Below are 21,169 nucleotides of genomic sequence, written 5' to 3'. Positions count from 1 at the left end.
ATTTTATCAAATATAGAAAATGCCTACATAAACATTCAGTGAAAATTTCAAGTATCTACAGTCATTTGTTTTAGAAGTACACCAAAATAAGAAAATCGCTAAATGAGAAATCTAGTGAAAATCCAATAATGTTGTAAAAATTTAAATTTCAAACGCTTATAAAACTTAATTTGACTTTCTGGTGGATATTTATTTTATGATAAAGGTTGAAAAACTTGAAAAAAATCTTTTATTACATTTTTATGAATTTCTACCTTAAAATAATTTGCGAATTTTCGTTATTTATACGTATTTTGTCAAAATTCAAACTTTGAATGCTTATAAAAAAAAATTATGACGATGCATTTCTTTTATTTTTCAACTGATATTGTAACAATGTGTTTGTTTTCTACCCAACAAATAAATTTTCATTGATATTAATTTAAAAAATAATAATAATGAACGAAAATTGAATATGCCTATAAATAATTCAACTTAAGTCGACATTTTTTGAAAATTGCATGGTGGATAGAATATGCTTATATAAACATAACATTCGGTAAAAATGTCATGTATCTATGGTAATTTATTTTAAATTTACATCAATAACCATAATCGATTTTGTCGAAAACTGATAGTGCGTAAAAATTCCCGTTTTTTTCTTAATTTTTAGTTTGTTTATCCCGATTATTTAGAAAAATATTGAGAAATTTTTACTTTTGCCTCTCCCCCCCCCCAAGTAGGTACCAACTAGATTCTGATCTAACAATGTACTGAAGTCGAATATCGAAGCATTTCTACTGTCCCAAAACGTGATTAAAGGCACACACAAAAAAAAAATACCCACATCATTGTAAAATCAATAGGTACATTCCTCGCTCCGCTCAAAATCTAAAATAAGCATGTTCATGAAATTAAAAAAAATATTGTCGATGATAAATATATTGATTATATGTATTTGCAGATTGCACAATTTTATGTGTACACGGAAAGAAGGTATTCGTAATAATAATTTGATTTTCAACTTCAGTTATTTCTGGTGAAAAAGTGAATCGGGTTGGTACTACTTTTGAAAGTTCGAAATTGAAAATTTTCAGAATTTTTCAAAAGCTCTGAGAGAAATAAAACAAAAATTAGAAAGTTTCGATCTTTATTAGTTTATTTTCAATTATAATTGTCGATGGAAATTTTTTAAACAAAGTTGCCAATAAGTATTATGATTACAGATTAATGTAGTTTAACAACAATTTGAGCGTAAATTAACAACTTTTTTTTTTAAAGGGATTGAATTTAGAATTTTAATACAATTTATCAAAATCGCGAAAATTTGCAAGTTATTCAATATAGTTATTGGAAATTAATTAAAAATTTAAAACAAATTTTTTCAATAATTAACAAAAGAAGAAATTGTGCCAGAAAGTCGAATTCATTTTTTATGAACATTTGAATTTAGTTTTTTTGACATGATATAAATTCACTCGTAATCATAAACTAACAATTTTTCATGGAACACTAATATTATTTTGTTGTATTTCAAAAACAAATATACTTACGCAGATGCTTGGTATTTTCTGTTATAATGTTTATTTTAATATTTTCTACACGTCCTAACATTGCCAATATATTTTTATTCTTTTGAACTATTTTTAGACATCTGAAATTTCAATGTTTTTCTCTTAATATTGATAAAATATTTTTCACTAGGTTAAAAAGACATTTTATAAGCATTAAAAGTTCAAATGTTGGCAACATATCAAAATCCGTTATCTATTTGATATCTACTTGCTCACTTAATTTTTAAAATAAAATAATTTTAGGCTCAGTCAAACAGATTAAAAAATTAATACAAGATCGTCCCTACGTTTTTCCTTTAGAAATTTAAAAATATATTATAATACTTGCATCCGATTTACTTTTATAATCAATCGATCGAAGTTTTAATTTTAAAAACCTCTGTCAAAATAACGAACTTTGGTAATTTTTTTCCAACTAAAATGTTCAAATTTATAACTAAGATTTTCAAATAAAAAATCACGACAGTATATAAATACATAAGTATATTATTATGTTTCGCGAATACACTAAATCTTCTTTTTATTCTACACTATTACAACATTTAATAAAATAATTGGGATCTGTATTTTACTTAAGAATATTATAATAGAACCATTGCGTTTGAATTGTTTTATTTTATATACCTACCAGCCAATTGAATTAATAACAAGTGATTTGGAAATAGGTATCTCATTGTTATTTTCGATATAACAATATATTATTATGTACATGAAATATAAAAGTATTATACACTGAATAGCAAATAGGTAACATATATGCTGTCTTGTAAATATTTATTACGCACTAGGGTCCTTGATCAAAGATACAGGACAAACACAGCATGCATACTGAATGAGCACAGGATAAACGCAGATTTTCCATCCTCCAGATCTTGAATATATACTCGTCGTCTTCTCAATCAGCCAGACGATCTCTTATAATTACCGTACCAAGGATGGCAGCACGACTTTCTACGGACCTTAATAATTCGTCTCCCCAAAGCCGATACTAACGGCCTCCATCGAACTCGTTCAGCTGTTGCAGCTTCCAGTCGATCACCATGATAGATATCTGATGACTATTATTCTAGATCCTCTGGTTTACCAATATTTTCAGAAGAATTTTCTACCACGGTATCAACTTTTGTTGATTTGTTGCAAGGACAGGTTTGATTTTCGGCAAAACAATCTCAAGCTGCATAGGCTAAGTACTGTAGGTCTAGTATGCGTTTTCAACGCTTGCTATCCAGTAATCTGTCGTAATATTTCCATAATCTATTTCTTCGATTACATCCGCAAAAATCATCCACCACAAATATTGACGTATATTTGCTGTATCATCTACCAGTATACTCATTTTTTTAGGAGCAATATTCGGGTTTCTGTGCACAGGGGTGGATCTTTGATATTTTTATGGGGGGGGGGGGGGGGGGGCACATACAAATTGTATAATTTTAATTTTAATTAATACCTAGGTAATGATTATAATTATAAATAGCGTCGATTCGAATCTCGGTCGACAAAAGTGTTCCAAAAATCTACAGTCCCAAAAAACCAAACAATAACAACCAACCAACCTACTACTAATGGCCTCAGTGATCAATCGAAGCTTAATTAAAAAAAAAAAAAAAATTATAAATAGATATCGATGTCACTTATAAAGCTGTAAGCCCTGTTTTATCAGTTTGAATGCAAATAATAATTATAATAGTTAATAATTGGTAGTATTATTCTTATTAACTGAATTTTTCATTTATATGATACCCGTAGTCACAGGGGCCAAGCATCGGCCACCATTTCCAAAACATTGAGATGAGCCGGCGCCAACTGAACCTGCAGACTTTTCTAACTCTTCTTCAACTCTATTCTACCAAATTGTCAGCGTGAGCACTTACGAATAAGGTCATATTCACTCCGTCGTCGGTCTTGTCACACATTTGGACATTCGCAAAGTCGTAGTTATTTTGTCTTTTTGACTACCTATTTTTCATTTTAAATTTTAAACGCCTCAAAGTTAACACAATAACACGAATAAACAGGAAAATTGAATGATCTAGTAAAATTTACAGAAACATTCAACCGAATATTAAATTCATGGAAATAAAATATAATAATGTATTATTATATAATGCCATTACATTAGTAATCAAAGACTCCAACAACATTGATTATTAATGTTGATCAGAAGAATTATTACATAGACTTAAGACTTTGAGAGTAAGGAAAAGTCAGGGGTTAAATTGGTACTTAATCTGTAACTTGCATTTAACATTAATAAACTTAGTTAAAAAATAAAATTTTTTGTTCAAACCTGATAAAAATACATTTTGATTAACTATACCTACTTGAACATTGTTTTCATGTATTTTTAGTATAGTTGTACTTGTATACTTATAATATGCTTTGGCTTTTTGCCCTATCAAGTATAATATGTTTTTAATTTTAATTACATAATAAATGAAGTCTAAAAAGTTTTGGATTATCTGATGTAAAATTATAGATACTTCAAACAGTTACTTAAGCTTCTAATAAATTAAACTGTACTAAAATATTTTAACATGTTGAAAGTATTTAGAAAGGTAACTATAGATAATTCAAATATTTAGAAATATACATGGAAGTATTAGAAAGTACATGGAAGTACTTGGAAGTACATGGAAGTACTTGGAAGTATACGGAAATACATGGAAGTACACATGGTTGGAAGTTTGGTTCAAAAATTGACTAGTGGTTTACCCCCCTTGAAAAGTCTAACGTTAAATCTATTATTACACGTAAATAGGTATACACTTTTGATTTATAAAGATACAAGTATACAACCATTATCCACTATCCAATTTCAGTGGTACCTAATAAGATAATTTTAAAGCTAGTACAATTTATTGTTCTATTATTGTTATTCATATTAATGGTTTTTATTTATTTATTACCTACTGACTTAATTTATTCTATTTATATTTTCTTAATTGTTCACTAGGTGTAGTATAGGTAATATATAACGAACGAACTCTTTTTAGCACAACTTTTGTTTTTATGATGAGAACCATTAAATTAAATTATTCATTTATTTTGTTATTTCTAATTATGCATTGTGTTGATTATCCATACTAAGTAATACCGTAACGATTCGTTGTGAAATATATAAAATTATAATTATGTATATATAAAATAATAAATCATTGCTCACAGAACCGCGGTATATAAACGATAAACATAAAGAATGAAACATAATAATTAATAATATTAATATTTCGTGTCTTAGAATAGATACGTTTAATCCGTGGCACTGGGATTTTCCGTTTGTTATCTTGGCTAATTGCTGGTTGTGACGGTATCCGGCATTTTTGGTAATTTACTAATTTAATATAAATAATATTCTACGGTCCGGTCCAGCGTCGCACTGAAGACCTCGTTTTAATTTTTCATAATATTATTCTACTCCAGTTCGTTTTTAGTTTTGAATAATTTCAGTTGTCAGTGCCTTGGTTTAAATCGATTTATAATAATATCATACTTATCTAAGATTTCGACTTTCAAGTCACGCACCGGTCAATCAAAATCTGTCGTAGAAAATCGTCAGACTGGTAGCCACTATTTTCGCGCTAAATAGATTTTCGATTTGGCCTTCTAACGATTTTCCGCTTTGCATGTGAGTATTATTTTATTGTGCCTTGTTTGAGAAAGATTCGTGCAAGCAGACATGGCGAATAACAGCGAACACTACCCGGTCACCGACTCGTCGACAACCATGTGCGAAGATTTCAAAAATGTCTGCTCCATATCATCGGAAAAAGTCGACTTTGTAGATGAATTCGAAAATCCGGTGGCTTGGCAAAAGAGGTGCAATCGGCGTAGCAATCAATCAGACGTACTGTTCGACAACTTGGACATGAAAGCCATTACGCTGGACCAATATGGCATGCGGTATGACAAACTGCCAGAGTTCATCAAATGGAAACTGTGAGTAACCCTTATTAGCAATGTCATACTAAATAATTTAAAAACAAATAAATTATGCTTATTGTGTAGTAGTGAAACACATATTAAATTATCATTTTTCTAATACTTTCCTTTAAATTATTTAAATAATGACCTTTAGGTAGTTAATTTAATTATCTAGTAATGCAAAAATATCGAGATGAAATGTTACAAAAGGAATAATTAATTGATAGATTACTCAAGTATAAATAATTCAAGATTTTCAAGAAAGAAATTTGATTTATCGATACTTACGTTGCAAAATCAAGCATCAAGCTGTTACTGTTTACTGCAAAATGTACTGACCCGTTATCAATTCAGACTTTGTTGCAACTCTGCATGTAACAAATGTCTCTTTTTGAAAAATCATGATTATCCTTTTAGTTTCTTTAACTGTTATAATAATTTAGTAATCCCACACTTCAATTTAAATATTAATCAATAGATGCTTCAAGCATTTTAAATTTACAATTTAAAAGAAAACTGTTTTCTTGTTCGATAATTTATAGTTTCCATTTTACCAAATCATTTACACTTTAAGTTTTGTTTCACTTACCTAAATTAAATACTTAAGATGGTAATATTTTTCAAGTTTGTTTTATATTTATTCATTTTAAACTGTTTGATTTATTAATGATTACCTACTATTAGAGTTGTTATGAACCATAATATTTAAGGTCAACCAAACCTGAACTGAACTTTTCTTTAAAATAACTAACTTAAACAGATCAAAACCTACACACTTGTAATGGAACCTGAACTGAACCAAACTCTTCAAATATTTTATCGAATTCAAAACGAACATTAATAAAATCAAAATTAGATACATTTTATTAATTATCTAAAATTGATTGATATTAAATATTTATTTTTTATTTCTATAGTTAGATTATTGAACCAAACTTTAGGTATTTGGTTTGGTTCGTTACATCTCTACAGTCTACCTACTGCGTATTGTAATATAATTGTATTTAACTTCATGGAGGATGTGCCAATATTTGTAGCTATTATTAATATGATTTTATAAGACAATACAATAAATCATAATTAATTAGGTTTGGTTGTTTTAATTATAATGATTTATTATATTATATGTTATGATTTAAATAATATTTAATTTTATTAAGTATTAAACATTTATTAAGGGGCTAGGTATGTAAGCATTAAAATATACCAAATTAACAATATGAGTTTTATGCTTCTGCAGCTGAATTATAAAATATAAATTATGTAAATGATATTATGATTATTAAAAAGAAATGATTTTATTTTTAGATTTGGTTATAACTTAGTTATATGTTATGAATATATTGCTGAAGGAAAGGCGAATAAAGCTTTGGAAATTATTGGTGAAATTGAAAGCATATTATCATCTATTGGAAGTAATGATAATTTTTTGAAGTCTATTAAGATAGCTCTCAACCACATCACATTTTCAATGAAAGGTTATTTGTTGAAATTATGTTCAAATAAAACCATGGTTTGTAAAACATAATCTTTAGTTAGAAATCCAAGTAGAAATCTTGACTGTAAAGTTTAAACTGATATAAATTATGTTAAGTAGTAAATTAAATAAATTGTTAGTTAGTTCTATATCACCTATATAAGATGGTAATGCATAGGCGTGTCCACGGGTCATGCTTGTCATACACAGGTATGACCTGCTAATTTCATCAAACTTACATTGTACGTTTTTTTCTCAATTTCTAATTTCATATTAAATTTGTTGTTTTTCATCATGTGTATGATTCAGAATCATATCCCCCAACCCTAACAGAAATTTTTATTTTTTTTTTTGAGTGGGGGGGGGAGGATTGGCAGTTTCCCCATCCCCTAGATATGCTACTTTTGTGCATGACCTGTGAATGAGGTCTAGACACGCCTATGTGGTAATGTAAAAAAGAAAATATTGTTTTACAGTTATTACATACCGAAGCTTTAATATAATAATAATTTGTGGTATATTTCTATGAGTCTATATCATAGTCTCCAAATCAAATAACCGTCCTTAGTTTTATCTAATTTTTTCATTTACATTGGTAAGTTCATTGGAAGTGACTCCAACAATGTATTAAGTTTATATAATTTATATCTAGTATGTAAAATATATACAATGAATAAATTTATTTATATAGACCTTAGGGTCGTTTATATAATAAAGCCCCATGGTGTTTGAAAAAAAAAAAAAAACGTTGGTAAGCATATTTAGGGTGAGGAGAATTATGTTTTGATTAGATCTACGTATTGACAGGTGTAATGATACTATAAGAAATTTGATTGTACTGAAATAAAACATAAGTCACTTGTTTGCTAGTCTTCAAAACTTTATCCACCCAGGCCTTCAGAGCCTCAGCCTGCTCTTATAGATAGGGAACTCTAAAAAATGCATTGCTCAATAATGTTATTAGTTTTGTATTTACATAATTACCTACAACATTTTTTTTTACTTTAAATCTCCATGTAATAAATAACAGGATTTCTGCTTATAACACGACTACTATAGTAATTGTTATTTTAACCATATTGATTATGTTTGATGTTAATTAATTATTATTGTTTTTTAGGCATTGGAGCATTTTATTATGCCATATAACATGAACAATGCTAATAAAGCTGGATTATTTGGTATTCAAACATTATTCTTTTATGAGTATGGTTTATCTTTTGCACAAATAGCAAGAGATAGCGCTCTTAAAGCATTATCACTAAATGGAACTGAAGCGGAATGGTATTTTTTGATGGCTAAAGTATTAACGAACTGGCAAAGAACATGTGGCAATTATTTTGAATGTTCTGAACAAGAAATTAAGGCATCTGAAATGGCTGTTAAACTTGGTAACAAGGATCATCACAAATTGCATTTAGTCCATATATATCAACGGATGAGTAAAAACATGAATAAAAATAAAAAAGCCAAAAATACAATTCTAGATGAGTCATTAAAATTGATTATGTTAGTTTTATTTGTCAAGTTTTATTAGTTGTCAATTATTTTCTTTCTAGCCATTTAAATTATTTTTATGAACATTTTTTTTTAGTGAAGTCATAGACAATACAAAAGATTTGCTTTTGCTAAAAAGTTGTTTAATTAGCTTATCGAAAATTTCTCAAAATCAAGAGTATAACAATGATATTACTATCATCTTGAATCAACTTATTGATACATTAGAACATAGTGATAATGGTTATGTTCATGGGGCAATTGGAAACTACTATTTGTTTAATAAAAAGGTAACTTGGTACATAATAATATGACAAACACATACAAATGTACAACCAATGCTATACCTATATGAATCTTGGAAAAAAAGTCCTAATGTACAACGTTACACCACCTTTAATAATATAGACTTGATTTTAGGTGTTACCTTTTATTTGTGTGACGATTGGCAGTCGTATGTATACTGATAATCGTTTCGATATAATGATAAAATGTAGTAATAACTATAATGTTATAATGGAATAACATATACAATAGTCAAAGTCAATAATACATAAATAAATATAAAATATAAAATACATAAATATAAAAATATAATAATACAATATGCAAAATAATATTTTAATCACACCTCTTTCTGATATTGTGACTTATGGCTGTTAAAAAATCTAATACACCAATTTTTCCAACATAAGTATAACTTAGTATACCTAACGATGATAACTTGTCGTGCAATATAAATATATAATTTATAGTTTGTACTTTCGGAATTTTGCAGAATGTCTTGTTAATCGGTAAATTTTTCACTAAACTTTTGTCTGGGACTTTTTTCCTAGTGTGGGACTTTTTTTTCCGTTTAGCACCTATATTGCATATAATATATAGATTTGCTTTTCACCATATAAAAAGTAAATCTAAATTTATTTATTAAATAATGCGATACGTTTTTTAAATTTTTTTATAAACTTTTTAGGATTATGTAAAGGCAAATTTTCATCTTAAGAAAGCTTATGATGTCAAAAGCTTTGGTAATTCTATTGATTACATTTATACATTCTATAAAATAAATCCAAAAACCGCGCCAATAGAACAAATGATGGTAGACTTGTTGAAAAGATTTCCTCATCCTGTTCACCAAGAAAAACTTCTAAGTCAAATTGTATCATATTTACTTCTAACCAAGAATGATCTTATTCGAGCGCTCAAGTACATCCCAATGTTGTTGAGCATTAAAAATGTGACTTGTGTTTACAGCCTTCAGGTATATGAAAAAAAATTTTATTTAATTTTTCGTTGTACTAAAAACATTGTTGTAAAATTGTTTATAGACACATAGAACCAAGTTTAGTGAATATACTAAAGAAGTTAATTTGTTAGACGTTTTATCCGAAAAACTCTCTATAGCATTAAAAAATACAACATTGTCAACAGATGATCACGAAAAAATTATAGAGGTTATGAAAATACTAGAATCATATAAATTATATGTATCAAGTTTGATGAAAAATAAAGAACACATTTTTGGAAACAAAGTTACAGGCAATACTAAAGCCAAAACTGTATCCTATAATATTGACAGAGAACGTAAAGAATCATGGACCCATATAAATTCTAAACAGATTATGAATCCTATCCAGAGTAAGGAAGAAGAAGGTAATTGGAGAACTTTAAAACCAGATTCTACACCAAAAACTACAATTTTTATGCGTAATAACCCAACTCAGATTAAAAAACCATGGTGAGGAAATCAAAAAAACTTATAAATTGAATTCATAAATAAACGTTTTTAATATGAAATCAATTAATATAATATATTAATTACTTTTTAATATTATGTACTGTGCAGTTATTGTTGTTAATTAATTAATTGTTAAATATTAATCTGCAGTTTAAAGTTATTTATTATTTTATGCCTAATTTATAATTTTTACTAATAAGTTGATTGAAATATTTTTTTTTTTATTAGATTAATTATTCTTTTTTAGAATGGTGTCAATAGACAATGTTTTCGCCAACAAAACATGTTCTATAATCAACCTATTTTAAAAATATATAACAGTATCAGTAATGTTTGATTTGAATTTACAATATTTGATTCAATTTTGACTTTAAATTATTGGTAGTTATTGGTAGAAATTTAATCTTGTTAGAATTAAATACCTTATTATCCTCTCTCACAGCATCCTATTGTTTTGTTATGGTCATACAATATTAATTCTAAAGTCAATTCTCGAAACCGAACACATGAAAAAATAACCTATGCGCTATTTAATCTATATATATATATAATAAACTTGATTTATTTAATAAGTTTTACATAAATATTATGTGATAATACCAAAAGATTGTAATTTAATCTGCCCAGCCACTACACTATTACTAACTATATTCCATCAGCAATATATTATTGTATTTTTTTTGGAATTAAAATTAAAAAAAAATATTTTCTAAATAACTGATAGAATGAATAGTATAACGACTAATTTAATTAATTTAGTTATTGTTATTATTTGTTATTTAAATCAGAGGTTAGTTATAATAATATCAGGCAGACTGTACTGGTGAGATATTAGGTAACTTTTAGAATACTGTTTAATAAAAGTATTTAATGCCGTATTCTGAATACTTAATAGTTATTATAAAACATTTTATTTTATATTTATTGTTTTGCTATAAATCTTAAACTATCAAAGTTTAATATTTTGACACTGACTATGATTTCAAATTTTACTAAAGGCAGGTATCATTATTTTAATTTCTTAAACAAAAAATATCTTAAACTATTCGGAATATTATTTTTCATTATTATTTGAGTATTTATTCCAAATATTTTTCAAAAGTATTTAACCAAAGCCTGCAGTCAGCTTTAAGCCAATTTAAATTAACTGTTGACATTTAAGAATATTCTTTCTATTTCCAGATTTTGTTAAAAAACATTTAATCCATTTATTTGTTTGAAATATTTTGAAAAAATCTATTTTTAATGCCTGTTTATGTTTTATTTTGTTTCAAAAAAATTACCTAAAAAAAAGATAGTTTTGGAAAACAATTTTTTAGTTAATTAATATTTCAATATTTTATATTGGCATATTGTATTTAAATTAAAAATATGGTCTCAGTATCGACTGTTTACTGATACCTGCAACCTGCTGACAATCTGATACCACATTTTTTATTTTTATTTATGAAAATATTGTCTTACAATAACCCTTTTGTTTTGCATTGTCTGAGCCTCTTGGGCGATTATACTTTTTGGAAACATTCAAGAATGTTTATTGTAGAAGAGTTGTTACTTGTATACTAGAATAGTGTACTGCATGTAAATTTTATTTAAAATAAAATGATTTTACCTACATTAATTATCTAGTGTAAGTTGATATTTAGATGTACACTTTTAGTGTTTGTTCGATTGTGAGCATAACTCAAAAATAAAAAAATTATCCAACTGAGTTCACTTCGTAATAAAAACAATTGTTTTCTAATTTTCTAAACAATTCATATTCTGATGAATGACTTATTGAAACATAAAATTTAATATCAGTATATCACTAATGCTTTTTTTTTAATTTTAATATGCCAAGCAATGGCCTCTAAAACTTATTTAAACTCATTACAAAGTAAAAGGTGATATGTATGTCAGCAACATTGTGATACGCATATTCCTCACTTTTTTCTGTGTGTTACATTCTCCGTCTCTTATTGGTCGCACATATTAAACCATAAAAATCAGAGAACCTAACACATAACAAACCGTAGGGATGCGCAAACAAGATTCAAATACATTGGTTAGGTTATATATAAATGAATATTTTGTCATATTTAAACCGATTAGGGCAAAAATGATTTTATTTTGTATTTAATAATTAATAAAAAATAAATAGCTTTTAATAATATGTATTGCTATATAATAATAATAAATTGCTTTATTTCACTAATAATTGTTTTCTATATTTAAGAATGTCAGATTTTAAACTCATTACTGCTATATTAATTTGGCACCTTGTATAAAATAATAAATGTCATAACATAATACCTCACCCTTTCACTGACTACATAAAAAAAAATTAACTAAAACTATTAAAAATTAAAACAATAAGATGCATCATATTGGAAATAAATAATCTATTCAACGTCAATTAGTAATCTAGTTACCTTTAACACTAACTATATTATCACACTATGTAGGCCTTTATATTCCACTGCGTTCCCCTGCTATACATTTATTTAAACACATTTTTGGGTAGATTGTAAATACGCGTATATTATTTTAAATTATATAATACACCTAATTCTTTATACAATCGTGTATGCTTGTGTTTGCAATTGTGTTGGTACTATTATTGTAATATTGGGTTAATAGACATATTTTTCCCGACACGGTGAAAATTATAAAAAGAAAGAAAAATATTTAATGTTTTTTTTTCTTCAGAAAAACGTAATTTAGTGTACCTACGTTTAATCGATTAAATACATAATAATATGTAAAATCACTGATACATTTTATTGAAAATCATCGTATGTCCGTACAAATTCTCTCTACCGTCATTCAAAAATAATATTGAACGTGCCTACGATTAATCGAGAATAGCGTTAAAGTTTTTCTAATTATTCAACAATATAATAATCACATACAAGAACCTATAATGTGTCAAACCTGAGAAGAACTTCTCACAGTCAAGCACCTTCTTATCTACTGTCGAAACTACGTTGAAATCAGAAAAAGCCTAAGAATATCTGTCAATCTCTTCGAAGCCCTTAGCCTCATCCCTTAGCAACATCAACATCATCATTGTCAAAAAATATTGATATGTGTACAACTTAATCGAAGAAAACCACTGTATCTATTTACTTATAAGTAACCAATATTTATTTAATTCAAGCTTATGGCCTAATAGCTGTACCTAGATGTACCATGATTAAAAAAAAAAAAAAAATCATAACCCTTAAAAATAAAACTTGTAAAGTAGGTAAGTAAGTTTATTGCCTGGTATTAGTATTGTCGTATTGCTTATTGTAATTAAGTGATCAAAATATTACGGAAGGATGGAAAATATAAATTATAAAAAGTTGTCGAATTCTCGTTTCCCATAATATCCTCACTTCGACCACTAAGCCTATATTGTCTAAGGGGTAATGGGAGGAGAGGCAATTGCAATTTGCAAATATATTAACTATGTTTAAGGAAATCTTAAATTGGGATAAAAATTTGAAAATGCACTTGACAGTAAGTACATTCTTTGTGTAACGTATCAAAGTCTGAATTGCCTATATTATGATTAATATTGACATTTTGATAAATGGTATATACCTTTACACACCTTACTTATATCGCATAAAACGGTAAATATTTACAAATTTCAACGCATGTCACAGATGACCAAATAAATGACTGTAAAAAAAATACATTTACGGTATAATAATTGATAATACCTATATTGACACCGGTCGATGGCGTATTGGCTTTGGCGTTGAGAATAAATTAGTATTAAATTGATTATTCGTATTTTGTATTAATTTTACGTATCATAACCACAACATGAAAGATGAAAATCAAACATTGGCGCTGAGCGGGCACTCAGCACTGTCATGGACTAGCAAACCAAATGCTCGAACACCATATGATTGTCAGCCTGCGTTCGTTGTTTCTTCCAGGTGCACCTGGCGTAGTCTGTGACTCGCGACTGTCACGACTCACGAGTCGGTGAAACACTGAAACTGGTGTTTCGCTCGTAACCTTAAAATCTTGTTGAAAACAAATAGTTCTCTCTTTTGGCGTTCTTAGCCTGCCCTCGTGTAACAATCTTGTAGTCCTGTGGTAAGTAATTTCGAATTATTTTAATTATTGTATAGCAAATGCGTTGCCTTTGCGTACGCGTTCGTATCAATTGTGCCACAGTCAAGGCGTGTCGTGAACGAAATCCACGAAAGACGGATCCATCGTAGTCGACGGTCGTCTGTCGGTTTTCAGACGTAAACGTGCCACGAAATAAATGCCTGAGTACCAAAGACAATATTTTCTCAGCGATAGAGTTCACTATTTGCAATTATAGAAATATTTCCCCAGTGGCGTTTACGGAGGAGATTTTCCTATAGAATTCTCGCACATTTCATTCACGACGTTGTCCCTGTGCACATATTATGTGCGTCGCGTTCGACATATTGCTATAATATTAATGTTCCATTATTATGAATTGTATTATGTGATTACAGCAAAAGCGGCACAATGGGTAAAATTATGAAATCTGGTAAAATCGTGCTGGTGTTATCTGGTAGATACGCAGGCCGAAAAGCTGTCATTATGAAGACCTATGATGAAGGTACAGCAGAAAGACAATATGGTCATGCGCTGGTTGCTGGTATAGATCGTTACCCTCGGAAGGTAACCAAACGTATGTCACAGGAAAAATTAAAAAAACGATCTAAAATCAAACCTTTCCTGAAAGTAAGACTAAGTTTTGTTTGACACATTATTATACCGTTACATCTCACTCATATGTATGATTTAATTATTTTATTTTTAAGCTTTAAGCTTCAGTTTTAACGAGATTAATTTCTATATAAATTGAATTTGTAAGATGACACTACACTTGAGTACGTTGTATCCATATTACGTGTTTTTTCTGTTACTCTAACTTACGATAAAACTAATTTACATCCAGCTGAACCGATATTTGTGCTATGTTAGCTTTTACGTTAACATTTATCTGTTGCCAAACTTATAGGTAAACAACTTCTGTGTCTGTATGTCAGTTTTTTTATGATATTTAAGTTTTTGAGCAAATTACATTTAAACATTACTTTATTTTATACATTCTCATTTGTCATTTCTTACACAATAAAGCATGTACAAACATAGAAATTGATCTTACCTTTGAGTTAAGAGTTCACTCTACAGCCCATACCTATGCCAGGATGCATTTGTTGCTTTGCTGTCATCCTATTCAAATTTGTTACCTTGTAACATATGATAAGAGATTTGAAATATTCTGATAAATGTATCCTATTAAACTAGGTACACAGTTTAAATTAGAATGCATAACATAAAATTAGTTCTGCTGGATATGTACCTAAAATGTTTTAATTTGTAAAGAGCAGAAATCACCTTGTGATTATGAGTTATGTGACATCTTCTTAAGTGTAAGAATCTTCTCAAATTACAAATTTTATTTTTATTTAATGTATCATTCCTTTCAATTTAACATAAACAGCACACTGTCACTCTTCTTAACTTCCTAGCAGTATTATGATTAATATAATAAAACTGCTACCTGGTACCTATGGACATTTTTCAAATTAATTATTGTTTATTTACTATCCATCTATTATTATGGTTTACAACAGTTACATTTTTGAACTAGTGCTAACAATTTATAAGAATCCATTTTTTTTTTGTAATTTAAATTTGTTTATAATTTTGGTTGAGTATTATTAAATATTAACATTTGTAAATTGTAGCTTTTAAATGTAAAGCGAAATTTTAACCATGGATCAGACTCATATTTTAAGCATTATTGTTTTAATTTAGACAATAATAGGTTTTGTGGTTACTTATTATTTATTAGTATTAGGTATATATATAATGTGTTTAAATGTTTACTATTTGTATTAATTTCCATATTATTTTTTCAGGTGCTCAATTACAACCACCTTATGCCAACTAGATACTCTGTACAAGATGTAACAGTAGACAAGGTTTCACCTAAAGATTTAAAAGATCCTATGATTAAAAAGAAATACCGTTTCCAGACCAGAGTTAAATTTGAAGAGAAGTAAGATTAATAATTTTATTATAGTATTTTATACCTGTAACTCTATCCAGAATAACAATGCCGCAGACGTAAACCGGTCAAAACTTCACATGCATCCCCACCACAGGCCCTGTATACTTGACGGCAAACGTGCCGTCTTTTACAACCTAAAATTGGTGACCAATCATAGAGTGAGTATACTCAGCTAAGGAGTCTGGATGTCATTCTGTGTTTCATTTGGATACGCCAAAGCGGTGCATTCTTATTCTGGATAGAGTATAAGTTATATTGAACAAATTGCTTGATATAATAACGTGCGCTTTTAACTTCAAAAACAATTGTGGTTTTAACATTATGATTATTTTATATACAATACATAGTACATTTTAAAATTTATCGAGTATCAGCCGATTACTATATGACAAACCTAACCACTAATAGCTCGTGAGTCTAAGCAATGTAACATGTATAGATTTGTATTCCTTAATTTAATGCCTCACTTTCTGATATATGGTCATTCATATTTATATTTTTTAACATTAAAATCAAATTCTAGACATGATACTATTTTGTGTCCATTACATTCCTAAAATTTAAAATTTATCATTTTCTAACAACAACTGTGAAGCCGTTGGGAGTACTAATAGAATAACTATTCTTTATCAACAATATATTATAGTCTGCATCAAACTGACATTTGGTGATTCCGCCTACCGGTGGGATGTGTTACAGGTGATACCACAAATTTATTTGATATACCTGTAGGAGTCCAGTTTTTGTTTGCATCTTTCCTAAAATTACCAATTACTTTGTATTGGCAGGTGGCAAATCACCACAAACCTGTTTGTTTAATGCTAAACTAGGCCAGGGTTATTGTTTATGAAGATTTTGTGAGTTCGCACCTACAATACACCCATTTTATGTTGTCGTGTCTCTTAGATACAATTTTTACCAAACCCTTTTTTAGTTTTACAAAAATTTTACTTTGTAGCTTAAATATTAGATTGAGTTGACTTTTATTATTAAACTTAAGTCAAACATAATCTGTTCTATCTTTGGGTTTTTACCAAATTAAAATTTTTAACTAAGCTATTAGTATCTTTAGAAAATATTAATATTTAAAAATGCCCATTGCTCCTTTCAAAATTTAGATATTGTCCAAAACCATTTATTTTACTTCTAAGTTTGAAAGTAGGTCAATTCATTATTTGTAAGATAAAAGACAAAATGTGTCATGGCTGTAGTAACATCCTCTCAACATATTTTATATTGTAGAATATGTGTGAAGTTGTTATATTGAAAGTCAAGAACTGAAATTTACTAAAATTAAAACATGAAGACTAGAGATAAGGAGGCCAAACTCTACCACAAATAGAAGTAATTTATTCTTAAAGATAAATTTGCGCTGAATACGATGGTGAAATTCTAATTTAAATACCATTTTCAGTTTTTTAATTATAATTTTTTAAAGGTAATAAAGTCAAGTATATCCCTATCTAATACGGGTTAATTATACTCTAAGCCAGCCTTGGATTTGACCGACACGCAGGCTGGTGGAGAAATTAGTCTGTGATGTTTTATAGAACCAATTTTTGTGCAGGCGTCCAGCAGAGTTTGGCCTCCTTATCTCTAGTCTTCATGATTAAAAATATAAAAAAAGGTTCTGACAAAATACAGTTGTTAGGTATAATTAATTATTTAATTTGTATATAAATTATACCATCATTTCAATTTTACAATCACACTAGTTGAAATACAGAGATATGTTATTAGTATACAGGGTGATTCTTTTATCAAAAAACACTCATTATTTAAAAAAGTATTGACTTTTTCAAATTAATTTTTTTTCAAAATTGTAGATTTATACTCTTCTTGAATTGTTTATTTTTATTTTTTTTTCACCATTATATTTATTAGATAAACCACTATCAACTTTTGATTTTCAAATGGTAACCTATACTTAAAATTTCATAAATTAATAAAGTTATTTTTTTTATTAATTATTACGTTAAAATTTCGAATTTAGCGCCAGTAGTTTATGAGTTATAAGTATTTAAAGTTTAGATTGGCAGAGTGGAGTGGTACGGGGTTACCCCGCAAAATTTTTGTCCACTACTCCGCTTGTCTAAACTTTAAATACATATAACTCATAAACTACTCGTCCTAAATTCGATTTTTATGTATCAACATTTTTAGAAAAATATTCTGCTTTGAAATATGAAATTAAAAAACTATGTTGCCATTCAAAAAATTAAAACACTTAAAAAATGATAAGAATAAAAAATATTAAAAAAAATATATTTTTAATAAAAACGTTGGTTTTTTAACAACTTGAAACTATGTAAAAAAATATTTTTAAAAAATTCAATACTTTTTTAAATAATGAGTGTTGTTTGATAAAAGAATCACCCTGTATTGTATATAAAATTTTTTTTTTTTTCCTATATTCTATTTCTATACATGTGTTACACAGAAAAAAATAGTTCCTTGTGCATTTTGAAAATATTTTAAAATATTGAATACTTATTTTGATCAAAATCTTTTAAAAGGTCTCTATAATCATTTTCAATTCTTTTCCACTGAATGTGATTTTAAAACAATTTTCTTGATATCTAACAAATACTTATAAATATAGATACAAATATGCTAATGGTTCTTTTTTAGTCCTTTTTAATATAAAATGTATTAATATTATATTTTTAAATAACTAACTTGATTTATTTTGTTTACAGATTCAAGTCTGGAAAGAACAAATGGTTCTTCCAGAAGTTAAGGTTCTAGTTGACATTGTGTAAGATTTATCATTTTATTGGATAATAAAAAAAAAAAAAATCTTCATCAATGTGTTATTATTTAATAAATTAAACCTCATTTTATGATACTGAGTGATAATGTATGATATCTCATTAGATTAAGTTTTACTAAGAAAATATGAACAAAAGCACTACTTGTTCAACTTTGTATCGAAACTTATAATTATTGTGTAATACACACATGACACTTCTAGTAATCCATTTAAAAAAAAAAGTCAAACAGAATGTAGTATTAAAATTTTGAACTTTCATCTATTATATAATTGATATCGATAATCTAATGCAGCGGTTCTCAACCTGTGGTACGTGGAAAGCTCATAGGTGGTACATGAAGAAAATCTGCCTTTATAACAAATTAATTTATTAACAAAATTCTATACATATAACTTAAACGTTTACATTAATTAATTTACATTAACAACGTTAACCAAAAAAAAATGGTCAGGTGGTACGTAAACATTTTCAAATTGTGTAGGTGGTACGTGACTAAAAAGGTTGAGAACCGCTGATCTAATGGATAGTGTCGTGCTTTGTTTTAAACAGAACTCTAACAGCAGCCTCTTCAGCTTTTGGGAAAGAACTGTAGCAGTTAGTTTCATTATAATTATTGACTATTTATGGTTTAGGTGCTGTATTAAATCCCTATTCTCAGAAACTATGTAGAGATATTTTTTGTTTTATCAATATTTTGACCTGTTCTGTATCATCTACCTCTTGCATTTAAATACATCATTAACTTTTAGTGCTTGTGAACAAAATGCAACAGGTCAATAAATTTTTATGTAAAATTACAGCTTAATATTCTCAACAAATTTAATTTAATTATTTGTCACCAAATATAATGAGACTGCCACTGCCTGTAATCGATATTACTTTCTAGTTATTTTTTACAGCGCCTATTAAATATATGGAATACCAAGGTTTCTAAAAAAATATATGATGTTGGCTAGAGAATATTATGATCAATTGGCAATTTTGTTTTAGGCAATATATTAAAAGGACAACAGTTTTTTATACAACTATCATCGATAAAATTTCTCATTGCATGATAACATGAACTACTAAGCATTTATCTATTTTATGACCAGTACTACAAGCATACTCATTTGTTTAATTACTAAATTAATATATTCAATAGCAATTCAAGAGTGCTACTAGATGCATCCAAATGATCGAGCTTTGGTTGTAGCATTAGGTATTGTAATATGTATATTCGATGTTAAGTATTGTGATTCAATGTTTTAACGTTATCCATCAATAAATAATAGCAACAGAGGAGTAGTATTGTGCAAACAGATCCTCCTCTGCTGTCAGTTCTAACCAGGAAAAAAAATGGAGCTTGTCCTACGAGTTATCCAGCGAGTGCGAACGAATTCTATTCTGATTTCTGACCATGCTGTTCTGCCGCAGTGCGGTGCGTCTGATGCAGCAAATACTAGCTGTTTTGTTTTCACCGGACTCACGTAGGACACGGCGTTACAGTTTTGTACCCCAATTTCTCCCATTTTACCACCTAGTTGATGGTGGTATCGGTGATGGAAGAAGTGGCGGCCAGCGTTTCAGAAGGGCTAATGGTAGGAACACACAAGTTTTGGTCGCTGCCTTGAAGCACTCTCTCAGCGGCTGTGGTATATCTCAGCTAACACTGCTCCTCATGTTTATATAGTTATATGCATAATTAAAACTACATAGAAATAATAAAAATGTTTATGAAACAAACTATGTAACATTGCTTAAGACGATTTTCATAATTTCTAAGCAATGTTTTGTAATAAACAATACATAAGTGAAAGGGGCTAGGTAATATTCTTAGAAATATATAAGTTGTCATTCTAATGTGTAATAGTATTACACACATATTTCATATTCTAGACCAGCGGTTTTCAACCTGTGGTATACGTACCACTTGTGGTACGCAGAGAGCTCATAGGTGGTACGCGAAGAAAATCTTCCTTTATAAAAAAAAATTGGTACAAATTATTATTAAGAGGACGTGATACCCGCATGTGTTGTCTCCGTCTTACAAATGCGTAACATGGTACATTTTTCGCTCAGCAGAACACGTGTAGCTCCGTCAACTTAAAAATTAGAGTGAACTGACCTCTCATAAAATTTAAAGGTAAGATTATTATCTAGACAACCTCAATTGCTTTTTAT

General features: G+C 28.3%; 2 protein-coding genes across 3 annotated transcripts; both read left to right on the top strand.

Annotated features, from left to right (window-relative positions):
• The first annotated feature begins 4,775 nt into the window (after positions 1-4,775).
• Positions 4,776-10,519, top strand: LOC107170907 (uncharacterized). Its single transcript, XM_089229689.1, has 6 exons — positions 4,776-5,492; positions 6,786-6,990; positions 8,075-8,463; positions 8,549-8,741; positions 9,425-9,712; positions 9,780-10,519. Exons 1-6 carry the CDS (start codon positions 5,233-5,235, stop codon positions 10,191-10,193), a joined length of 1,749 nt encoding a protein of 582 aa, XP_089085815.1. The 5' UTR covers positions 4,776-5,232; the 3' UTR covers positions 10,194-10,519.
• Positions 10,520-14,106: 3,587 nt separating this feature from the next.
• LOC107170908 (ribosomal protein L27) lies at positions 14,107-19,037 on the top strand. Of its 2 annotated transcripts, XM_089228980.1 has the most exons (5): positions 14,107-14,266; positions 14,662-14,893; positions 16,081-16,220; positions 16,287-16,390; positions 18,932-19,037. In XM_089228980.1, the coding sequence occupies exons 2-4, from the start codon at positions 14,675-14,677 to the stop codon at positions 16,339-16,341; spliced, it is 414 nt and encodes a 137-aa protein (XP_089085106.1). In that variant the 5' UTR covers positions 14,107-14,266; positions 14,662-14,674; the 3' UTR covers positions 16,342-16,390; positions 18,932-19,037. The 2 variants fall into 2 exon arrangements, with proteins under 2 accessions (XP_089085106.1, XP_015376609.1); XM_015521123.2 differs by lacking the exon at positions 16,287-16,390.
• Positions 19,038-21,169: the final 2,132 nt, after the last annotated feature.

The sequence above is a fragment of the Diuraphis noxia genome, unplaced genomic scaffold (genome assembly GCF_037042655.1).
Source record: "Diuraphis noxia isolate RWA-SAM2 unplaced genomic scaffold, SU_Dnox_SAM2 contig0005, whole genome shotgun sequence".
Classification (NCBI taxonomy): Eukaryota; Metazoa; Arthropoda; class Insecta; order Hemiptera; family Aphididae; genus Diuraphis; species Diuraphis noxia.
The sequence above is the reverse complement of the archived record's forward strand: the minus strand, read 5'-3'. Positions and strand labels throughout refer to the sequence as shown.

Excerpts from the sequence above, each read along its gene's own strand:
- LOC107170908 (XM_089228980.1), top strand. The coding sequence starts at position 14,675 with ATGGGTAAAATTATGAAATCTGGTAAAATCGTGCTGGTGTTATCTGGT. Across the intron at positions 14,894-16,080 it reads AAATCAAACCTTTCCTGAAA|GTGCTCAATTACAACCACCT; the intron begins GTAAGACTAAGT and ends TTATTTTTTCAG. Across the intron at positions 16,221-16,286 it reads AGAGTTAAATTTGAAGAGAA|ACGTAAACCGGTCAAAACTT; the intron begins GTAAGATTAATA and ends ACAATGCCGCAG.
- LOC107170907 (XM_089229689.1), top strand. The coding sequence starts at position 5,233 with ATGGCGAATAACAGCGAACACTACCCGGTCACCGACTCGTCGACAACC. Across the intron at positions 6,991-8,074 it reads TATGTTCAAATAAAACCATG|GCATTGGAGCATTTTATTAT; the intron begins GTTTGTAAAACA and ends ATTGTTTTTTAG. Across the intron at positions 8,464-8,548 it reads GAGTCATTAAAATTGATTAT|TGAAGTCATAGACAATACAA; the intron begins GTTAGTTTTATT and ends ATTTTTTTTTAG.